The sequence below is a fragment of the Pteronotus mesoamericanus genome, unplaced genomic scaffold (genome assembly GCF_021234165.1).
Source record: "Pteronotus mesoamericanus isolate MK-2021 breed Mesoamerican mustached bat unplaced genomic scaffold, CSHL_Meso_final scaffold_54, whole genome shotgun sequence".
Classification (NCBI taxonomy): Eukaryota; Metazoa; Chordata; class Mammalia; order Chiroptera; family Mormoopidae; genus Pteronotus; species Pteronotus mesoamericanus.
The window spans coordinates 69,611,409-69,629,206 of NW_026555321.1; the positions used below are offsets into that span (position 1 = coordinate 69,611,409).

General features: G+C 39.5%; 1 protein-coding gene across 2 annotated transcripts; it reads left to right on the top strand.

Annotated features, from left to right (window-relative positions):
* The first annotated feature begins 217 nt into the window (after window positions 1-217).
* Window positions 218-16,093, top strand: PEX2 (peroxisomal biogenesis factor 2). Of its 2 annotated transcripts, none has more exons than XM_054595100.1 (3): window positions 218-484; window positions 12,602-12,705; window positions 14,187-16,093. In XM_054595100.1, the coding sequence occupies exon 3, from the start codon at window positions 14,204-14,206 to the stop codon at window positions 15,119-15,121; it is 918 nt and encodes a 305-aa protein (XP_054451075.1). In that variant the 5' UTR covers window positions 218-484; window positions 12,602-12,705; window positions 14,187-14,203; the 3' UTR covers window positions 15,122-16,093. The 2 variants fall into 2 exon arrangements, with proteins under 2 accessions (XP_054451075.1, XP_054451076.1); XM_054595101.1 differs by lacking the exon at window positions 218-484 and adding an exon at window positions 927-1,068.
* The last annotated feature ends 1,705 nt before the right edge of the window (window positions 16,094-17,798 follow it).

Consider the following 17,798-nt stretch of genomic DNA (forward strand, 5'->3'; position numbering starts at 1 on the left):
GATCCGCGGCCGAAGTCAGGGAAAGCCATGCCCCGAGAGATTCGACCCCGTAGCCGCCCTTTGACCCTGGGGCCTCATCACGCGCGGCTCAGACCGGGGGCTGGCGGGTTCGCGACTCTCCTGCCAATCACAGACGGTTTTCCTCTGACAGGCCAGCTGACCAATCACCTCGCGCGGTGCATTCTTCGGCTCTTCGGCTTTTCGGCCCTTCGGCCCTTCGGCCCTTCGTCTCGTCGATGTTCGCTGTTACTGGGTTTCCTGGGCCTTCCCGGGCCTTCCCGGGCCTTCGCGGGTTTTCCTACACTAGCCAAACCGTAGTTCTCGTTGGTTTAATTTCCCCTTTTTTTTTCCAGGCACTTCCGGGTCCTGGGACGCCCCGGAAGCCTGCCAGTTCCGGAAGCCTGGGAAGGCTTGGTTCGGCTAGGATAAGTCAAGCTTCCTAGAGAATGTTTCAGAGAAAGTTCCGTGGAGCGGGGCATGTAAGGTTAGTGTCCATCCGAGAAACCGCAGTACAACCCGAGGTCAGCCTTTCAGCTGGGAGGGCGTGCAGTTTCACCGCCTTAACATGGTCGCCCTATGCTTGAGTCCCCCAGTTCTTTGGCTTCCTAACTTCCTAAAGGAGGCAAATCTCAGTGTGAGTTTGGGAAAGGCAAGGAAGCAAACCTAAACTCCGAAAATTAGGCTTAGGATCGCACCAATAAAAGGGAAAAAAAAGAGTTCGCTGCATTCCACGAAGTGAATTTTTAGAGACAAATCTTTGCCTCGCTTTCGGCGGCCCTTGTAATTAAATTGTGCACGGCTCAACAACTATGCAGGGTCCCCACTTCACTTCTTAGCAGTGGTACATGTATAGTGTTATATTTGGTACAAAATTAAAAAACTGTGCTGAAGTTTCCCACATTTTTGAAAACCTATGCACTTGAAAAGTTTTAATATTCTTGTGGAGGAAGAGTTACTGAACACTTTTCCTAGAATTGCTTGCGATGAGTTCATTGTAATCAATACTGATTTCTGATAAGAAATAGGAGAATCATTAGCATTTTTCCTCTGAGACCTGGGAGCCTGAAGGTAAAATTTATTGTTTCTTCATTTCTTTAGGTTCCATTTTCCAATAATACAACATTTTGTGAGAAAAGGGGCATTTCACTGACTGAGACCAATTGTTGAACGTTCAGGTCTAACGTGTTCTAACATTCCATGATAGTTTTGGAACAAATTGTGTGCCTTAACATTTAAAAGCAATTACTGGGAGACTGAGGCTTCATCCACGTCACAGTTTGTAGCCTGAGCACCTTTCCTTAATGTGTTGCCTTTAGTTAAATCTCAACCGAATATAAATTTGGGATAGTTAACTTGGCATTTTTCTCTTTCACTTTATATTATTGGCATTTTTTTTCTTTCACTTACTCTCTGATCTGAGCCATATTATCAATTATTTGTACCCAGAAAGATTAAAGTTGAATGTTTGTGAGCCAGAAGTAGATTTGAAAGAAGAGAATGAGTGGAATTATTTACAAAGTCAAAAAGAGAACCCTTCAGTTTTTTTCCTTAAAAAAAAAAAAGAAAGAAAGAAAACAGAAGGCAAATAAAAGTAACAGGACATAGAGAATGCTACACTTAGTCAAGGAAGTTGAGTTACAGACCTGACTGGTTTTCCTTTAACCAGCTCTACCTCTTGGCCTTATTCTCCTCATTTTTAGAAATTAGGGGTAGAACTCAACGTCTAGTTTTAAAACTGTTCCATAGAAGAGCTAAAGAAATTCCTTGGAGCTCTGTAGGGGAAAGATAAAGCAAACAGAGCAGCTATTTTATATATTTTGCTTGAAAAACAGGGTTTCTGTTAAGACAATTAAGTTCCTGTCTCAAACTAAATGATCTATGTTTCCTTCTAGCATTTAAATTCTGTTTCTTAGAGTAGTTATTCATTTCTATTTAATGTACATTTATTCATTATTTTTTAATAATTAAAGATACATGGGCACAGTTAATTCATTACTAAAAGCCATAAGCATGTCTATGTTCAATCTCATTTGTTTTATAGATATTTCAAATTGAATTCTTTCTTTAGGATCAGAATCATAATTATTTTATTTCTTCCCTCTACCCTTTTATTTTAGCAATAAAATTTTTACTTGTATTAGAAGGTTGTAATCATCTTTGTAATAGGAAGAATAGGAAGGCAGGTATTTTCATCTGACGTATTTGGTAGGGGAGCCTTAGCAGTCTTGCCCAACATCACATTGCTAGGAAAGTTCATGGTCCTAACTATATGTTTTCCTCACAGTGTCACATGTACTTGGTTTCCATAGCATAAGGGACATGTATGCCGTACACACAATCTTTGTTTCTGGACAAAAGTTCTGCTCTGAGTCACTTGCTCCTTTTTTTTTTTTTTTTTTTTTTTTTTTAAACCTCCCTTGATTATCTGGGTTGGGGAACCTAGGAACAAATTGGATGTTCCCTTTATCTCTTTCCTGCGAAATGACAGCAGTCTTTAAATGACTCATGCCATGCCTTCAGAATGTGGAAGAACCCTCCAGGGAGAAAAATCCCTCACTGCTCTCTTGCCCAGGGTCTGTAATCTTGGTGCTGCAAATGCTAGTGCTGCAATTCCTGTACATGCAACTGGAAACTGGGAGAGTGGGGTGTGGGCACCCTCTGTACTTTCCATTGTGCGCTGGTAATCACTTTTCCCCAGCCTTTCCCCATCTACACGACCAAATACCCTTCCTGTGCTTTTATTCTGTTCAATATTTTCTTTTTATTGGAGCCTCCCCTTCTTACCTGCCTGTCAGTAAGGTGAGATAAAATTTAATCCATGTGACTTGACTTATTGTTAAAACATAAAAACCAAGAGCTCTAGAGTAATTCTGTTTTGATTAAGCATAATCATTCTCTTCCAGTGTTACATGAATTGACATTGCCTCTATGTTGCATTTAGTATGTGTTCCTAATCATTAAATGAGTGTTCGTGCCTCATTTTTGCACCCACATGTTCTCTTTGTATAGATTTGACAGTCTCTGAATGGTTCTCCGACCGCATGTATAAAAGCAGGGAGAGGGGATGTGGATGACATGCAACATGGGCAACATGGACAACTTGACCATGTTTCTGTCATTTCTTTCCTAATCTGCAGTCCTGAGAGTGACTAGCAGTCTGGTCTTGAGGGGGAAAAAAAAAATCATGCTTTGAGCAATGTAGTATTGAATTGTATCCAGGCTTACCAAATGTGCTTACTACTTCCTTTTGTGTGTGCCACAATTTCTCTAGTGTTTACCAGAAATTTACTAATTGACAGTGCGGTCTTTAACAGGTCAGTTACTGGTCATCTTCTCAAGCCTTAATTTTGGTCTTCTTAAAATAGACATGATAATATTTACTGTGTTGTGAGAATTCAATGAGATAAAGAATGTAAAGCACATAATATGTGTCATATTGTACTTGCTCCTCTTCCGTTGCTAAGACCTGTGTTCCTGTGTGGTTGTTTCCACATTTTCCCCAGCGCCATAAAATACGCAATGAGATGCATGTTTCAGTAATTTTCACGTCATTCAGAATTTTTTTCTTAGGCCATTAGATCCTAGCTCCTTTTTCTAAATGTATAAAGTACTTGAAGATGGTTGCTTCATGTTTCACATGGTTCATTTGTTCATTCTTGGATTGGCATTTTTGCTGTAGTTCGTGCCTGTACTCTCATTCTCTTAGTACTTACCCTCTTAAAACAGCATGTCCTGTGGTGCCTTCCTCAAGTGTCCATGGACACCTTTCCTTTGTTGATTTTTTTTAGGCCCATCACCACTTGTCAATATAATACATTAATTCAGAGCATGGCTCTGTTATTTCTAGCTGTGTGATTTTTATAGTAATCAGATAATCTCTCTGTGCCTCAGTTTCCTTGTTTTAAAACAATAAAAGAACCTCTTTCATCATATTGTTAAGGATGAAATGATTTACTGTTTAATTTTGCAAAGGGCCCTTAGCTACAGCAGTCACTTGTTAGCACTCAATAAGTGGCAAGGAAGTGGCACGTGTTTACTGCAGCTGTAAACTCACGAACTGGTGGGGATTGTGTTCCATAAGCTTTGCTGTTTTTCCATGATGATTGTTTCTCTGTCTCCCATGTTCTGTTCTTGTTTCTCCACTTGCTTTAGCGTTTTCCAGGCTCAAGGTCAACATTACCATATCTGCCTTTGCAAATGGCCGTTCTTTATTCTTTTTCTTCCTCTTCCAAGATTTCCTAAAACATTTTCTATACAAATTTTAGACAAAATTTTTATAGTGGCTTTCTTTTTAAACTGCTGAAAAGTAGAGTGAGGTACCATGACTTGTCCAGAGTTACACAGCCTGTTGATGAAACTGGGCTGGAATGTAGAACTGATTGGAAACCACCCCACCCTCCATGTTTACTCAGATATCTGTGCTCTATTTTCACAAGATGCTTTCTCTCTTCAACACTCAGAAGTACCAACTTTCTGAAAGAAAAGATTATGAATACCATACTCTTCTCTTAAAAATGTCTTTCTGAAGATAGCTCAAGATATTGGGAATTCTGTTTTAAGGTTTAAAAAGTATTTTGCATTAGTTTTAGATATTTGAATAAACATACTGTAAATGAAATAGGTAAGGTACTCAACTATGTACCAGTAATTATTGTCTTGAAGATTGTAGTATTTGAGTTGAGTTCCCTCTTCTCCAAATTAAATATATATATATATGTCCCCTCTGCTAGGGCTGTTTACTTATTATTGTTCATCTTTTTGAGAAACTTAATGATATTTTGGAGTTTTTCTTCAAATATACTCTGGAAACATTCTGTTGTATACCCACCCCCAAAAAGAAAAAAAAAAATGTTGTTTGGAATTTAATGAAGATTGCATTGAAGACCAATTTCAGGTCTAGTGTCCATAACAGAATTTTTAAAATTTGACTTGTCCATATCCAAAGGAGCACAATTGGGATATCTATAAACTTGGTTTATGTTTGATGAAAGAGAGCAACAAAGGAGTAGTGACAAGTCACTTAGCAAGTCTGTGGCAGAAATGGGATTTGAACCTAGTGTCATTGACTCCTAGGACTGTTTAGTGTCAGAGGTCACAGTATTCTAATGGTCTCAAGCCATGGCTTTTACTCTCATACTCATTTTGAAATGTGTTCTGGGAATCAGTATCCTGTTAAATCCCTCTTTGATGCATGTCCCATTTATTAGTATTGATTTCAATACAATGGACAGTAAATCTATGTGACCACACAAAGGAAATTGTAGGCCGGAGGTTCAAAGCTTAATATCTCCAGTTTGAGAACTTTATTCACATAAACTCATAATATGAAGTGTTAAAGTTTTTTTAAAACCTAAAAGGAAAAAATGATTATGTGTGCTCGCCATTTTGATTACTGAAACTGTTAGGATAGTGTGGCAGCAACATTATCATACTAAAAATTAGTTGATTCTTGTGCATCTTAGGAAGGATAGCCTGGGGTTGGTGGGTTGTGGGGTGGGGAAGGGGGAGGCTTGGAGGGAAGGAATGGAGATTACTTAGGAATCACATGCTGCTGCTTGCAAAGTTTACAGAACTGTAAATTTCAATGTAGAATTTTTGTAGGCAGCATGCATTGACAAATATGCCTAATGGTAATACATCTAGTACTGAGAGTCTCAGAACAGGTCAATAATAATGTGTGTATTGATAGCAGCAATGTAGCAGATGTTACTTGGTATTATAGCTAAAAATCCATGTCATCCTCTTAATCATAATTACATTAATATCGACAGGCCCTTGACAATACCCACATTATTATTGATAGATTTCTGTCAATAACATGTCTTTAAATAAAATACATTCATTCATAATTTGTATGCACTAAAAGCGCTGAAATACATCCTGAAACATTCCTCTCTCTTTAGTGAGATAGAATCATTTATGTTAGTTTTAGAATTCAGTAGAGGTGATAGAGTTTTATTTTGGCAAATGAAAAGCATAAAAGGAAAGCATGAGTTATTTAAGTGATAAGGTTATGTATCGCTGCTCTTAATAAACAAATTTCAGGGGGTTTTTTTTTCTGTGAAAGAAAATTAGTGCAACATGGCTAGTGATAAAAATAAAACGTCAGCAGAAGACCTTCTTAATAGTTTTTACTGCTAGATCATTTTGTCTTAAACATATTTATGTGACAGGTTAATCACGCTAACCCTAGTAGTTGCTCTATTTATCTGGTCTCGATTTTGTCTTAAGCATCATTTTCACATATCCCATCCTTCACAAAACAGTACTATAATTTAGTGCCAATTATACTTTTAATTATTTTTATAATTTTTTTTGCTTTGCCATAAATGTTTTCCCCTGTGTTAACCTTTTAGAATCTTGTTAGTATACTTTGCAGAGGATGGGGGTGATAGAATTCTGTATTAAAGAAATGAGATTCCATGGCAAAATAGGAAAAAAACATTGCCTATTTTTGGCATTTTGGAGAAATCAATTTCAATTAAATCTAATGGTGTTTGTTTTGATTCAAAACAGCCTCAACTTTTAAAATAAAGATTAGTTGTATTTGTTTTTAAATATTTTTAAGTTGGAGCATACTCTTGTGAGACTAAATACTAACCTACAAGAAACAATAACATGGGTAGTGTTAATGCTTATTTAAACTCTTGAAAGTAAAGTAGACCTAGACTGGCCAGTAATGGGCATGGATAGCAATCAGTGTAACAGAGTCAGGAAAGTATGGTTTACCAAAAGAGTTGGTGATTTTTTTACTTGAAAATGTGTGGACACTATAATTTTCTTTTTGAGTTTCATGGTTCTTAATGAAGCAAGTTAAATTACTTGGACTTTTTTCAGAAAGTTTAAGTCCCTTGCATTGTCCCAGGGGTCTTGTAGCTGGTCTCCCTTTGTTCAGTCTCATTGAACTCTGCCACCAAATCAGTCCTCTAAAATGTATATCCTGTTATTTCTCTCCCTTTTAATAATTATTCATGCCTACAAAACGAATGCAGTCTCTTCAAAACAGAGTCTTTTTACACTGGGGTGACTCTTCATCCAGTCTTTCCAGGCAAGCCTGTCTGCTGTGATCACAGCGGATGACTTGTTTCTTTCCTTCCATCTAACAAGCACAACCACATTGATGGGAACCAAGTAACCAAGGACGTAGCTCATGTAGGAAGCCATCCCCGTGTCTCCCAGATGGACCATGGCGAGGCCTCGCGGCTTGCCGTTTCTGGGGTTTACACAACCTGTTCCTTTGCCTTAAATACCGTTTTTCTCTTTTCTGCCTGGGGGAGTTTTGTGTTTTCACATTTCGAGATCCGTTCTTTGCTCAGACACCAACGATTAATCTTGATCACAGTAGCACCCTATTTCTTTAAAAATTTTTGAATAAAAAGAAGTTAACTAAGAGTTAAGTATTTGGATCGAATCTCTGGTACCTAGGAGAATATCCTGCATTTGGCAGGCACTCAGTGCCCTTGGTTAAAATGAATAGCCATTTGTCAGAGAATTAGAATTCACTAAAACACAAACTGCTTAAATTATACTGAGGAGAACTTTATGTAATTTAAAGGCCCTCACAACATTTTCCTCTGTTCCACACCTTATGAGCAAATACTCTACAGCCATAGAGGGAAGAGGATTCATAATCAGATTAATTGAACCTGTAACTATTTCAATTCCATCCGTTTCACTTGCAAGTATTCCAGAATAACTGCATCTGCCAGAGGGAGAGACAAAAGGAGGATGAACTGGATGTAGTGTGTTGATGATGAAATAAGGCTGGGTGTTTGTCTTGGACTCTGTACCATACCCTGTGCAGTGAAACATGCTAGAGTCAGATATTAGCAGTGTTAGTTCCTGAGGTTTCTTTGCTTCCCGATCAGAAAATGCCAAGCTGGTGGGCATCAACTACCCAGGGAGACCCATCCTCATTCTCTCGGAATCCCCCTCCATTGTCTCCTTCCAGACCAGATGCCAATTAAGAGTGCGATTAGACTATTGAACTCTTGTCTCTGCCCCTTCCTGCCTGGCCCCCACACGTGTGCACATACAGGTGCCATCATGTTCACGTCTAACTGCCACAATTGTGTTTCAGTGGTGTCATCTATACTTCGTGGTTGACTGAAGCATTTAGTATGGATAATAATGAAGATTTCAGTCTTTTGAAATGAGATTTGCCAAAACAGTCTTTTTCTTCTTCTGCCCAGCCCCAGGAAAAGCAGAAATAATATAATAAAAAGTACTGCTTTTCCGTTTCCAAACCACTTTCATAACATCATCTGGTTTAATCTCAACAACTTTGTAAGGTAACTCTTATTTCCAACCTTTTGAAGAATCTGAGACTAATGACTTTTCTTAAGATTACGTGGCAAGTAAATGACAAAGCTAGAACTTGAGCCCAGGTCTGATTGGTTTTAAATCTGCCTGTTTTATTTTGCCACCATCACCTAAATAGCCGCGGTTCTGCTTTCAACGTAGGGTGTGTGATGCAGTGTTTGTTCTATGTTTACAGCTAAAGGAGGTCACAAAAATGACTGCAATGTTGCAAAATAAAACCTAAAACAGAAAATAGAGAAACAGATTATTCGTCTGTAAGGGGAAAGGCTGAAGAACAGTGTAGTAATAGTCTGCTAGTCTAGTGGAGCATCTGAGGATTCAGCTGTTCTTAATCTGCAGGGAGGCCAGGCCTGGGGAGTAAAGGGGGAAAAATGTTAAACTGTAACAGGAGGGATAAGAAAGAATTTTGTAAAATATTGGGTTGGTTAGAGAGTGTGTTAAGTTTCTTTTTCTGGCAGCTATCAAAAATTCCTATCTTTACAAAATATTCCTCAGTATGATTCCTCCAGAAGCAATGGATTTCAAGTAAATGACTCCTCTTAGTAACCACTCTCTGTGACCAGTTTCTCACTAAACATAAGTAACCCAAGGAAAAGAGAGCTTCCATCCCCATCCAGTCCATATAGGTGCTCTCACAGTATTCAGTGGGCAGATCGAGGAGCTACCAGACCACCCATTCCATTGCGTAGTCATTCAGCACATTTATTGAGCAGTTACTACAAGCCCGTCTTTGTGGTAAATTCTGTAAGATAAGATATTCATCAGCCACAATCTGAACTGATTGTGACTCTATCTACTATTTAAAGATACATAAATTAGCACAAATGGCCTCTAATGCAAGCCACATATTTTGTCTTACACTCATCTGGAAAAAAAAAAAAGAAAGAAAGAAAGAAAATAGCAATCCTTCCAGTTTAACATGAGAATAGGGGAGAAGAGAGGGAACTGGTAGTGCTGGACTTAATGTTGATGTCCAGTATGGTCAGTGCTTTTCAAGAGCACTTTGACAATCAGAGTTTCCCTTATCTTGCCAATCAGAGAATATGAAGTCTGTATCACAGACACTGTTACAATACACGAGTTACATATACCATATCCCCACATACCACGAATGATTGTAGAATTTTGCATGACAAAAACTGAGCTAGGTATCAGTCACTGTGTGGATGGCAGGTACTTGGGAAATAAGTATAAGAGAAGGCTTTTCCTTTAAATTTATAGTCAAGTTAGGAGATGATGTGTTCATATGACTGAAATCATAGTACAAATGGTTGAGGGCTCAAGTGCATGTCACAGAGCTGCTGTCACAGTTTAAAACTGGTGATAATGGGAATTGGTGATAGCTATGAATTTTGTGGAGAATTTTGCAATAGAGTTGGAATGTGAAGGGCAGATAGTTAAGGGCATTGTGGGTAGTCGGTAGGAAAGGTAAGTGGTGGGCACATGGAAAAGACAGAGACAGGACTGAAAGATGGTCTGCATTCAAGTCTCCACTGAAGAATGATGGTTATACGATTGCAGGGGTGGAGACAGAATTGGGCCAGATTGGGTCTGTACTTAAGAAGTTTGCACTTTCCCCAGGGGTAATATAAGATAAGCAGTGATATGGTAAGTTTGGGAAAATAATTTTGTAGATTTTAGTTTTATTATGAGGTTTTTCAAATAATGTTTTAGTTTTTTTAAGTCACATAAATGATATAAGTTAATTAGAGAAAATTTGTAAACTGTAGGAAAAGTGAAAGAAATAATCTTATTGATAATTTTTTGTGTAAACTTTGAAATTATTTTTCTATCAAGATAGTTTTGAAATTCTGTGTATTGGCTTTAAGAACCTGTGAAACCATCTACCTTTGTTGATGTCCATTTACTTACTTCCTCCCTGCAGACCTTGGTTAGGGGCCAGGATGAGTCTTTATCTCTGCGCCCCAAGCACCTTGCAGGGCTAGGATGCACTGATGTGCATAGAGTTTGTGGAAGCTATGAATGGTTTCTAATTTCACAAGGACTGCTTAATAGAAGAAAGACAGCACCTGCGTCAGTGCAGTTTAGTCAGTTCCCCCTGGATATAAAGATGAGAAAAACCAGTTATGAGTGGATGGGCTGGCACTCAGCATTGAGCTGTATGGGTGATATATATGCCAAAGTACTTACGAATTGTAGTTTGAAATGGACTAATCCCATAATTCTCAGCATCATCAGGGAAGTTGTTAATAGATGCAAGTTCTTGGCTCCCAGTTCTAGGCCTCCTGAATCAGAAACTCTGGAACTGAGGCACCACTATCAAACAAGTCCTCCTAGTGATTCTGATAAATGCTCAAATTCGAGGATCACTGGATTAGAAGAACAGGAGCCTACAGGACTCTGATGTTGGAAGTGCACAGCATAGAGAGATTGAAAGCCCACAGATACGTGATATCAGTGAACATAATCAATGAAATGCCATAGTAGCTGAAATAGGGAACCTATTAAAAGATTATATTTTTACAAAGAAATTTAAATGTGTTCTAAAACGGACAAGATCCATTTGTCTTGTGTGGGTCACTGCCTTCCTGATCTGATCATTCAACTAGAATTAAAATAGATTAGTCCAGTGAGAAGGAACCCATGTTCAACATCCCCACCCAGATTTTTTATGCCATATTCACAGAACTGTCTAATGAACTTTTCCACTTAGCTGTCTCATGGGAGCCTCAGATCTCCAAAGCTACATGTATCTATTATCTTTCCCTTCTAACCTGTATCTCTGCATATTCTCCATTTCAGAGAACTGGTACTTTCTGTCAGTTACTGGTGCAATCCACTCAATTACTCAAGTCAGTGCTGCTTGGCTTATTTCTCATGAAATCTTGTCAATTCTGCCACTTTATAGCTTTCAGAAGTACCTCTTTCTCTCCATTTCCACTAATAACCTTTCCAACTTAGACCATTATTAGTTACTAACTAGATCATTTTAACCATCATCTTAACTGGTCTATATGACTCCATTCTTTCGGCCTCAAATCTGTTCTCAGCAATGCCAAAACAAGCTATGTAAAATGGAAATATTATTAGTTGTTTTCTTACAAACTGTCCAATGGCTCTCCATGACCATCTTGATAAAATACAGCCTTCTCAACTTGGCTCTTAGGGCCTTGAGAATGGGTCCTGTGCTTTCCTTCCTAACCTTATCTTTTGTCCTTCAACCTCCAGTCTTTGTCACCTGGTCTTCCCTCTGTCTAGACTGGTGTCCTTACCTTCCTTCACTGGCCTGGCACCACTTACCTTTCAGTGGCTGCTTAGGTATTGCCTCTCCATAAAGTCTTTTCTGATTGTAAGCATAATGCCTTGAATTTCCGCTCTCGTATCACTTACCACACCTTCATGTAATTGTCTGACATTTTATGGAGCTCACTCTTACCTGGTCTTCACCCCACTACGTTATAGTATCCACAGGGGTTGAGACGGTCCGATCTATCATTCTTTCACTGGCTCTTTTTAACTGCTAAGTAGCAGGTGCACAGGCAAGAACACATGGTGAAATAAGTAATAAGTAACAGTTTCAATACAGGCATTTGAAATAGCTTGACTGGGTGGGCATTTATATTTTCTACCTTTCACCCATCCCAGACTTTTCTCTGTTCTTTGAGCCATCCATCTAGTATTCGTACAATGCATCTTAAGTGCCAGGCACTGTACTGGTTGCTAAGAGTCAACTGTGAAGACTCAAATCTTTGCAACAGGACTTATCTTCTGTTGGAGGAAATCGACCATTAAAGAGTAGTGTGTACACACTTCAGAAAGGTCTAGATAAAGTAAGAAGGGAGTGCCAGGGAGCACCTAGAGGAGGCAGCTAACCAAATGTGGAGAGTCCAGAGGAAATGATGCCTGACTCAGTGCTTGAGAATTTAGGATGAGTTTTCAGTTAAAGACTAGGAATGGACTATTCCCAGCAAAGTACACAGGGAGTAAAATATCCCTTAGTGAGCAAGAGAAGGGGTACTTTATGATGAGAGGTCAAAGCATTAGGAAGACAGGCAAGCTCATTGGCAATTTGGGGAGGCTTGTTTTTGCAGGATTACAGGGTGGGCAATGTACTGAAGGAGGTAGAAGGTAGGATACACCTGTTAGCTACAATCCAGAGGAGATGACAGCAGCGGAATTTAGGGAAAGGCTTCTGGGGATAGAGTAAGGAATGGATTAGAAAAATATTTTGGACAAAGAACAGCCCTTGGTAAATCTATTAATTAGATTCATAAGGGGAGCAAAGAAAACTGTTAACCCCCTTTTTTTTCTCCTATAGTTCCTGACCAGTATGAAGCAAGGATTTCACAAAAGAACTTACAGCCAAAATCCCCGCTGCTGTAGGCTTAGAAGGCTTGATAGAACTACAGGAAGGGGGAAAAGGTGAGATCACGCAGAATGGGTGAGAAGCATTCCTATCATACACCTGGTTTGGGAGGGAAAGAGCATTCACTAAACAACCTATTATTTAGCAGTCACTTTTGTTTCCTGTACTTGAACTTCCTGCCCCTAAGTCTTCTGGGATCCATGGGTAATTTAAAATTTTCTTCCTAGAGAAATTCTTTCATTGTAAAGATACTCCAATTTTAAGACATACAACTTTTTCAGCATACACCTTGAAGTCCTTTTAACTTCTAACAAATTACATGTAACATTTTTTTAGTAAAAATCATAAAGTAATAGAATTTGATAGGACTTGGAGGTCATTTTCTCATCAGCCTTTACTCTGTAATTGAGGGAACAAAGACAGAGATAGGCTGAAATGCCTGGTCCAAGATCACATGGCCAGTGGTGGCAGTGAACTTCAGCAGGATCCATCCACCACCGCCTCCTGCCCCGCCGCACTTGGTGTTGTTTCTTTTAGTGTGTCAGGCCTTTCAAAGGCCTAGGGGTCATGATCAAGTCCTCTGTGTTGGGGGCCCATTTTAGATACTAAATTTAAACAGATTGTATATCATAATTTGGATTTGCACGTTCATTGATAAAATGTGCAGTGTCAAGACACTGTTTGGCACTGGCTTGTACATAGTAGGCATGTAATAAATGCATTTGGAATCAGTAAGTCCTACTGAGCAAACCATTAGCCAACTTTCTCTATTTCATTATAAAAGCTTTGTGACCCTTTAGCACCAGTTTGTTTCCTTAGTGTATTTGTGAAGTGATCTTAGACTATATTTTTGCATCATAGTTTTCTTTTCTTAGAAAGTATATGATGTATGCCTTTTTAGTACCTTAATAATGACATTTCTGCATTCATGTTGCTTTGTGCTAGTATTTATTTTCTGCAGTTGTATGACAGAATAATAAACACTTATTGTTCGTTTTTTTCCTCCTACCTTTATGACTAAATAGGAGATTAAGTGATATGTTGAAAAGCATGCCTTTGGAATCAGTAGAAGTGCTGGGCATTAAACTGAGGTCTTGACTTACTATTCATTGCAGTGTTCCATATGGTTCATTGTATTTATTAAGTGCATATATTTCTCCATCAGCCATATTGTTATTCAGCCTCAGCACTGTTATTATCTCCCTGTTAAACTGTCTGAGCAAGGAGGATTACATAAGAGGTGCATTTGTACCAGTAGGATGCAACTTGCTAAAACCTTTAATTCCTTTGGTGAGGAGGGCCAGATGAAAAAAGTAAAACAAGAAAGAAAGGAGAGAGGGAGGATAAGCAAGGAGAAAGAGAACTGAGTTCAAAGTAAGAAGTGATTGATCAGTGTACTCTTTTGACACCATGCAAAGGCCCATCCTTTCTCTATGTGTCCTGTCTTTTGTGTATCACATTTTTCTGAATGTGAGTTGCAGAGATGGTACAAGATCTCCATTGTCTGGCAACATTTCCTAATTGTGCTTTTTCCTAGAACCCTTTGGAGAAGGCATGGCTTCCAGAGAAGAGATTATGAAGAACACACACAGGGTGCTCAGAATAAGTCAGTTGGATGCACTTGAATTGAACAAGGCCCTGGAGCAGCTGGTGTGGTCCCAGGTTACTCAGTGCTTCCATGGATTTCAGCCAGGGCTGTTAGCCCAGTTTGAACCTGAGCTAAAAGCCCTCTTGTGGCTTTTTTTATGGCGATTCACCGTTTACTCTAAAAATGCTACTGTGGGACAGTCAGTTTTAAATATTCAGTACAAAAATGATTTTTCTCCAACCCTGAGATACCAGCCACCGAGTAAAAACCAAAAGCTCTGGTATGCTGTCTGTACAATTGGTGGGAAGTGGTTAGAAGAACGATGCTACGATCTGTTTCGAAACCATCATTTAGCATCATTCGGGAAAGCCAAACAGTGTGTAAACTTTGTGGTTGGACTTTTGAAAGTGGGGGGGTTGATTAACTTCTTGATTTTCCTCCAAAAGGGCAAGTTTGCAACTTTGACGGAACGTCTCCTAGGAATGCGGTCTGTATTTTGCAAGCCCCAGAACGTGCGTGAGGTTGGCTTTGAGTATATGAACAGGGAGCTTCTCTGGCATGGTTTTGCAGAGTTTCTTATTTTTCTCTTACCGCTCATCAACATCCAAAAGTTGAAAGCGAAGTTGTCTTTGTGGTGCATCCCCCTTACTGGTGTTTCTAATGGTGACAGCTCATTAGCCAACAGCAGGAAACAATGTGCTCTGTGTGGAGAGTGGCCCACCATGCCCCACACCATAGGCTGTGAGCACATCTTCTGCTATTACTGTGTTAAGAGCAGTTTCTTGTTTGACATGTACTTTACTTGTCCTAAATGTGGCACTGAAGTACAGAGTGTGCAGCCACTTAAATCAGGAGTTGAGATGTCAGAAGTGAATGCTCTTTAGTAACTAAAATGGTTTCCTCTGAGGAAAACTGTGTTATGTTTAAATCCGCAGTATTAGTCACCCTGAGTATACTAGTTAGGTGTCTTATGAGAACATGTGCTTCTCAGCCACTCTTTTGTCCTTGGCAGTCATGACTAAAATCTAATCACTGGAATTCACAGATCCTAAGTATATTGTATAAATGGCAATGTATTATTTCTTTAATGATTTCATTCAATTTTTAATGTCAAGAATAATGGACAGTTTTTGTCAAATGACTACTAACAATGCTCCTTCCCTGTGCTACTTCCTAGAAAAAGGTTAGATTCTAAGAATAAAAGGTTTTGGAGACTTTGGAATGAGCATGCATTTATTTTCAGACAGGGTGTTGTAACATCATAATCTGACAGTGGTAAGACCCTGTTCTTTTAAACCTTCTGATCTGATGGCCCAGTTGTAATTTTAAGCTTTTTTCTGAAGCCAGTTTATAAAGGGTTCAGTTGACTCCTTTCTCAGGCAGAATGATGGCCACCAGAAGCTGAAGACTTACATCTTATGAGCTTTCTGATGCCACTGGAATAAGAGCTGCTTTCTTCAACGCTCAGCAAAATCCAGAAGTTCGCTGCCATTGGTCTGCATGGGATTGTGTGCACATTCCTGAACCAGGAAGGAAAAATTCTGCTCCTGATGATTCAAATGTGGGTGACATGCCCTCATATAAACCACATGAACTTAAAGTAGGAGAGGAGGCAGAGCACTGAGAACACAGAGTACAGAGGTGCTGATACAAGGATGGTGGATGATGGGCTGGCAGACACAACAGGTCCCTCCTAGAGTCACTGTTTCCCTTGATACCCAAAGTCTACATGCAGCCTTAATATGTTATCAGTTACCTAGCCTGATAAGGACATTAATGAGTAACTGAATAGCGGTCTTCCATTGCAGATTTGAAAGGATTAAATAAAAGTCAATGAGATTTTGTTACACCAACAATTTTGTTGTAGTGTTACTTTGATAGTAGAATGAACTCTGAAGTGGTGCCCATATTGTCATAATTTTAACATGAAAACATTGTACTTATATGATAACAGTTACTGAAGGAGGGCTTTTTTCCCACAGATCCTAATGGTACAATATATATTTTTTTTTTTTACTTTTTTATTTAACTACTACTACCCTAGCAGGTGATAGCCCCCATGAGGTCAGGGACTGCCTTTTGCTCACTGGAGAACCAGAGCCTAACCTCAGTTCCAGTGTCCCAACACAGACACTTCGTCAGCTGAATGACCAGCCCTGACATCACAGATTGGGTTCTGTGGGGCAGGTGTAAAGGGGTTTGAAGTGCAAGACAGTCACTAGGGATCCTCATCTATGAAAGGAAAAGGCAAAGAAGCAGGAATAGGTAGAAGGAAAAGAACTGTGGTGCAAGCTTGACAGCCTTGGTGAAACCAGAGGAGAGCTGTCTGTCCTGACTGTCCTAGATCGATTATCCTGGTTTGGGCCTGAGTCCTCAGGCCTTTTTTCCTACACCTCTCAGGCACTGGATCAGTCCCCGCAACTCTGCCACAGTCCGTCCTTGAAGGAGGAGGTGGGTAGCTATCTTCACATATATTAATAACTGTCTCTTTGTTGTTTTTCTTTACAGTTTCTATTTTTTGTTTTTCTTTCTTGTAAGGATACTTGGTACGTAGTGTTCAACTTAGATTCCTTCGGTTATGACTGGTATTGTATATTTGAGTGCTGCCTCCAGGAACTCCACCTCACTGCAGAGACCCCGGCCTGCAGGCCAGCTTGCTGTGATAGTACAGGCTCCTTAGTCCCCACCTCCCTATGCACTTCCTGGAGACTTGCTTCTGTCCCCACTCCCCAGCGGCCTTGGGATGCACGGTTCAGGATAACTGGGTTATATTTAGCTATGTGATTTTTCTACTTTAGCCTCAAGAACCTCACCATCAGCTATATGCATGTCCTTGGGAAAATAACTTTCACACTAACATCTTTCTTTTCTCTTACATGCAACTTGTTCTCAAGTCAGGTTTGCTACTTGTGTCTTTAGTGTATCCATATGGCTTCAGTGATCATTTAAAATACTAATCTGTCCATCAAAGCTAACACAGGCCTGTCCAGCTTCCAACTCTGCCACCTTCGGTGCTTAGTGACTGTGCATTTCAGACAAGTTTGTTTTAACTTCTCTAAGGTTCAGTTTGATCAGGCTATGAAATGGGTATTCCATAGACTTGTTAGGACCATAATGGGAATTAAATAACTTTAAAAAGTTCAGAAATTACTCTTCATTCAAAAATTACTTATTGAGCCTATATAGGCACCTTCTGTACTCAGAGATGCACTCATGAGGAAAACAAAACCCTGTTCTGATGGAGTTTACATTTTTGGAGAATTATAGACAATAAACCCCATGTTAAGGTAATTTCAGTTGGAAGTACTCTGAGGATACTCTGAAGAAAATATAACAGGCTAGTGGAGTGGGGAGTGACAAGGGATTCTATAGTGAATTTGCAGCATGCCCTTGGAAGGTCTCTGAGGAGCCAGAATTTGAAGAGAGAGATGAATGCACGCTGGCCTGTGTGGCTCTGTTTGAGCATCGTCCAGTAACTGAAAGGTTGCGGGTTCCTTTCCCAGTCAGGGCACACGCCTAGGTTGTAGATTTGATCTCCAGTCTGGTCTAATACCAAAGGTA

Bases quoted from the DNA above. Each gene is read 5' to 3' on its own strand.
- PEX2 (XM_054595100.1), top strand. From the start codon at position 14,204: ATGGCTTCCAGAGAAGAGATTATGAAGAACACACACAGGGTGCTCAGA.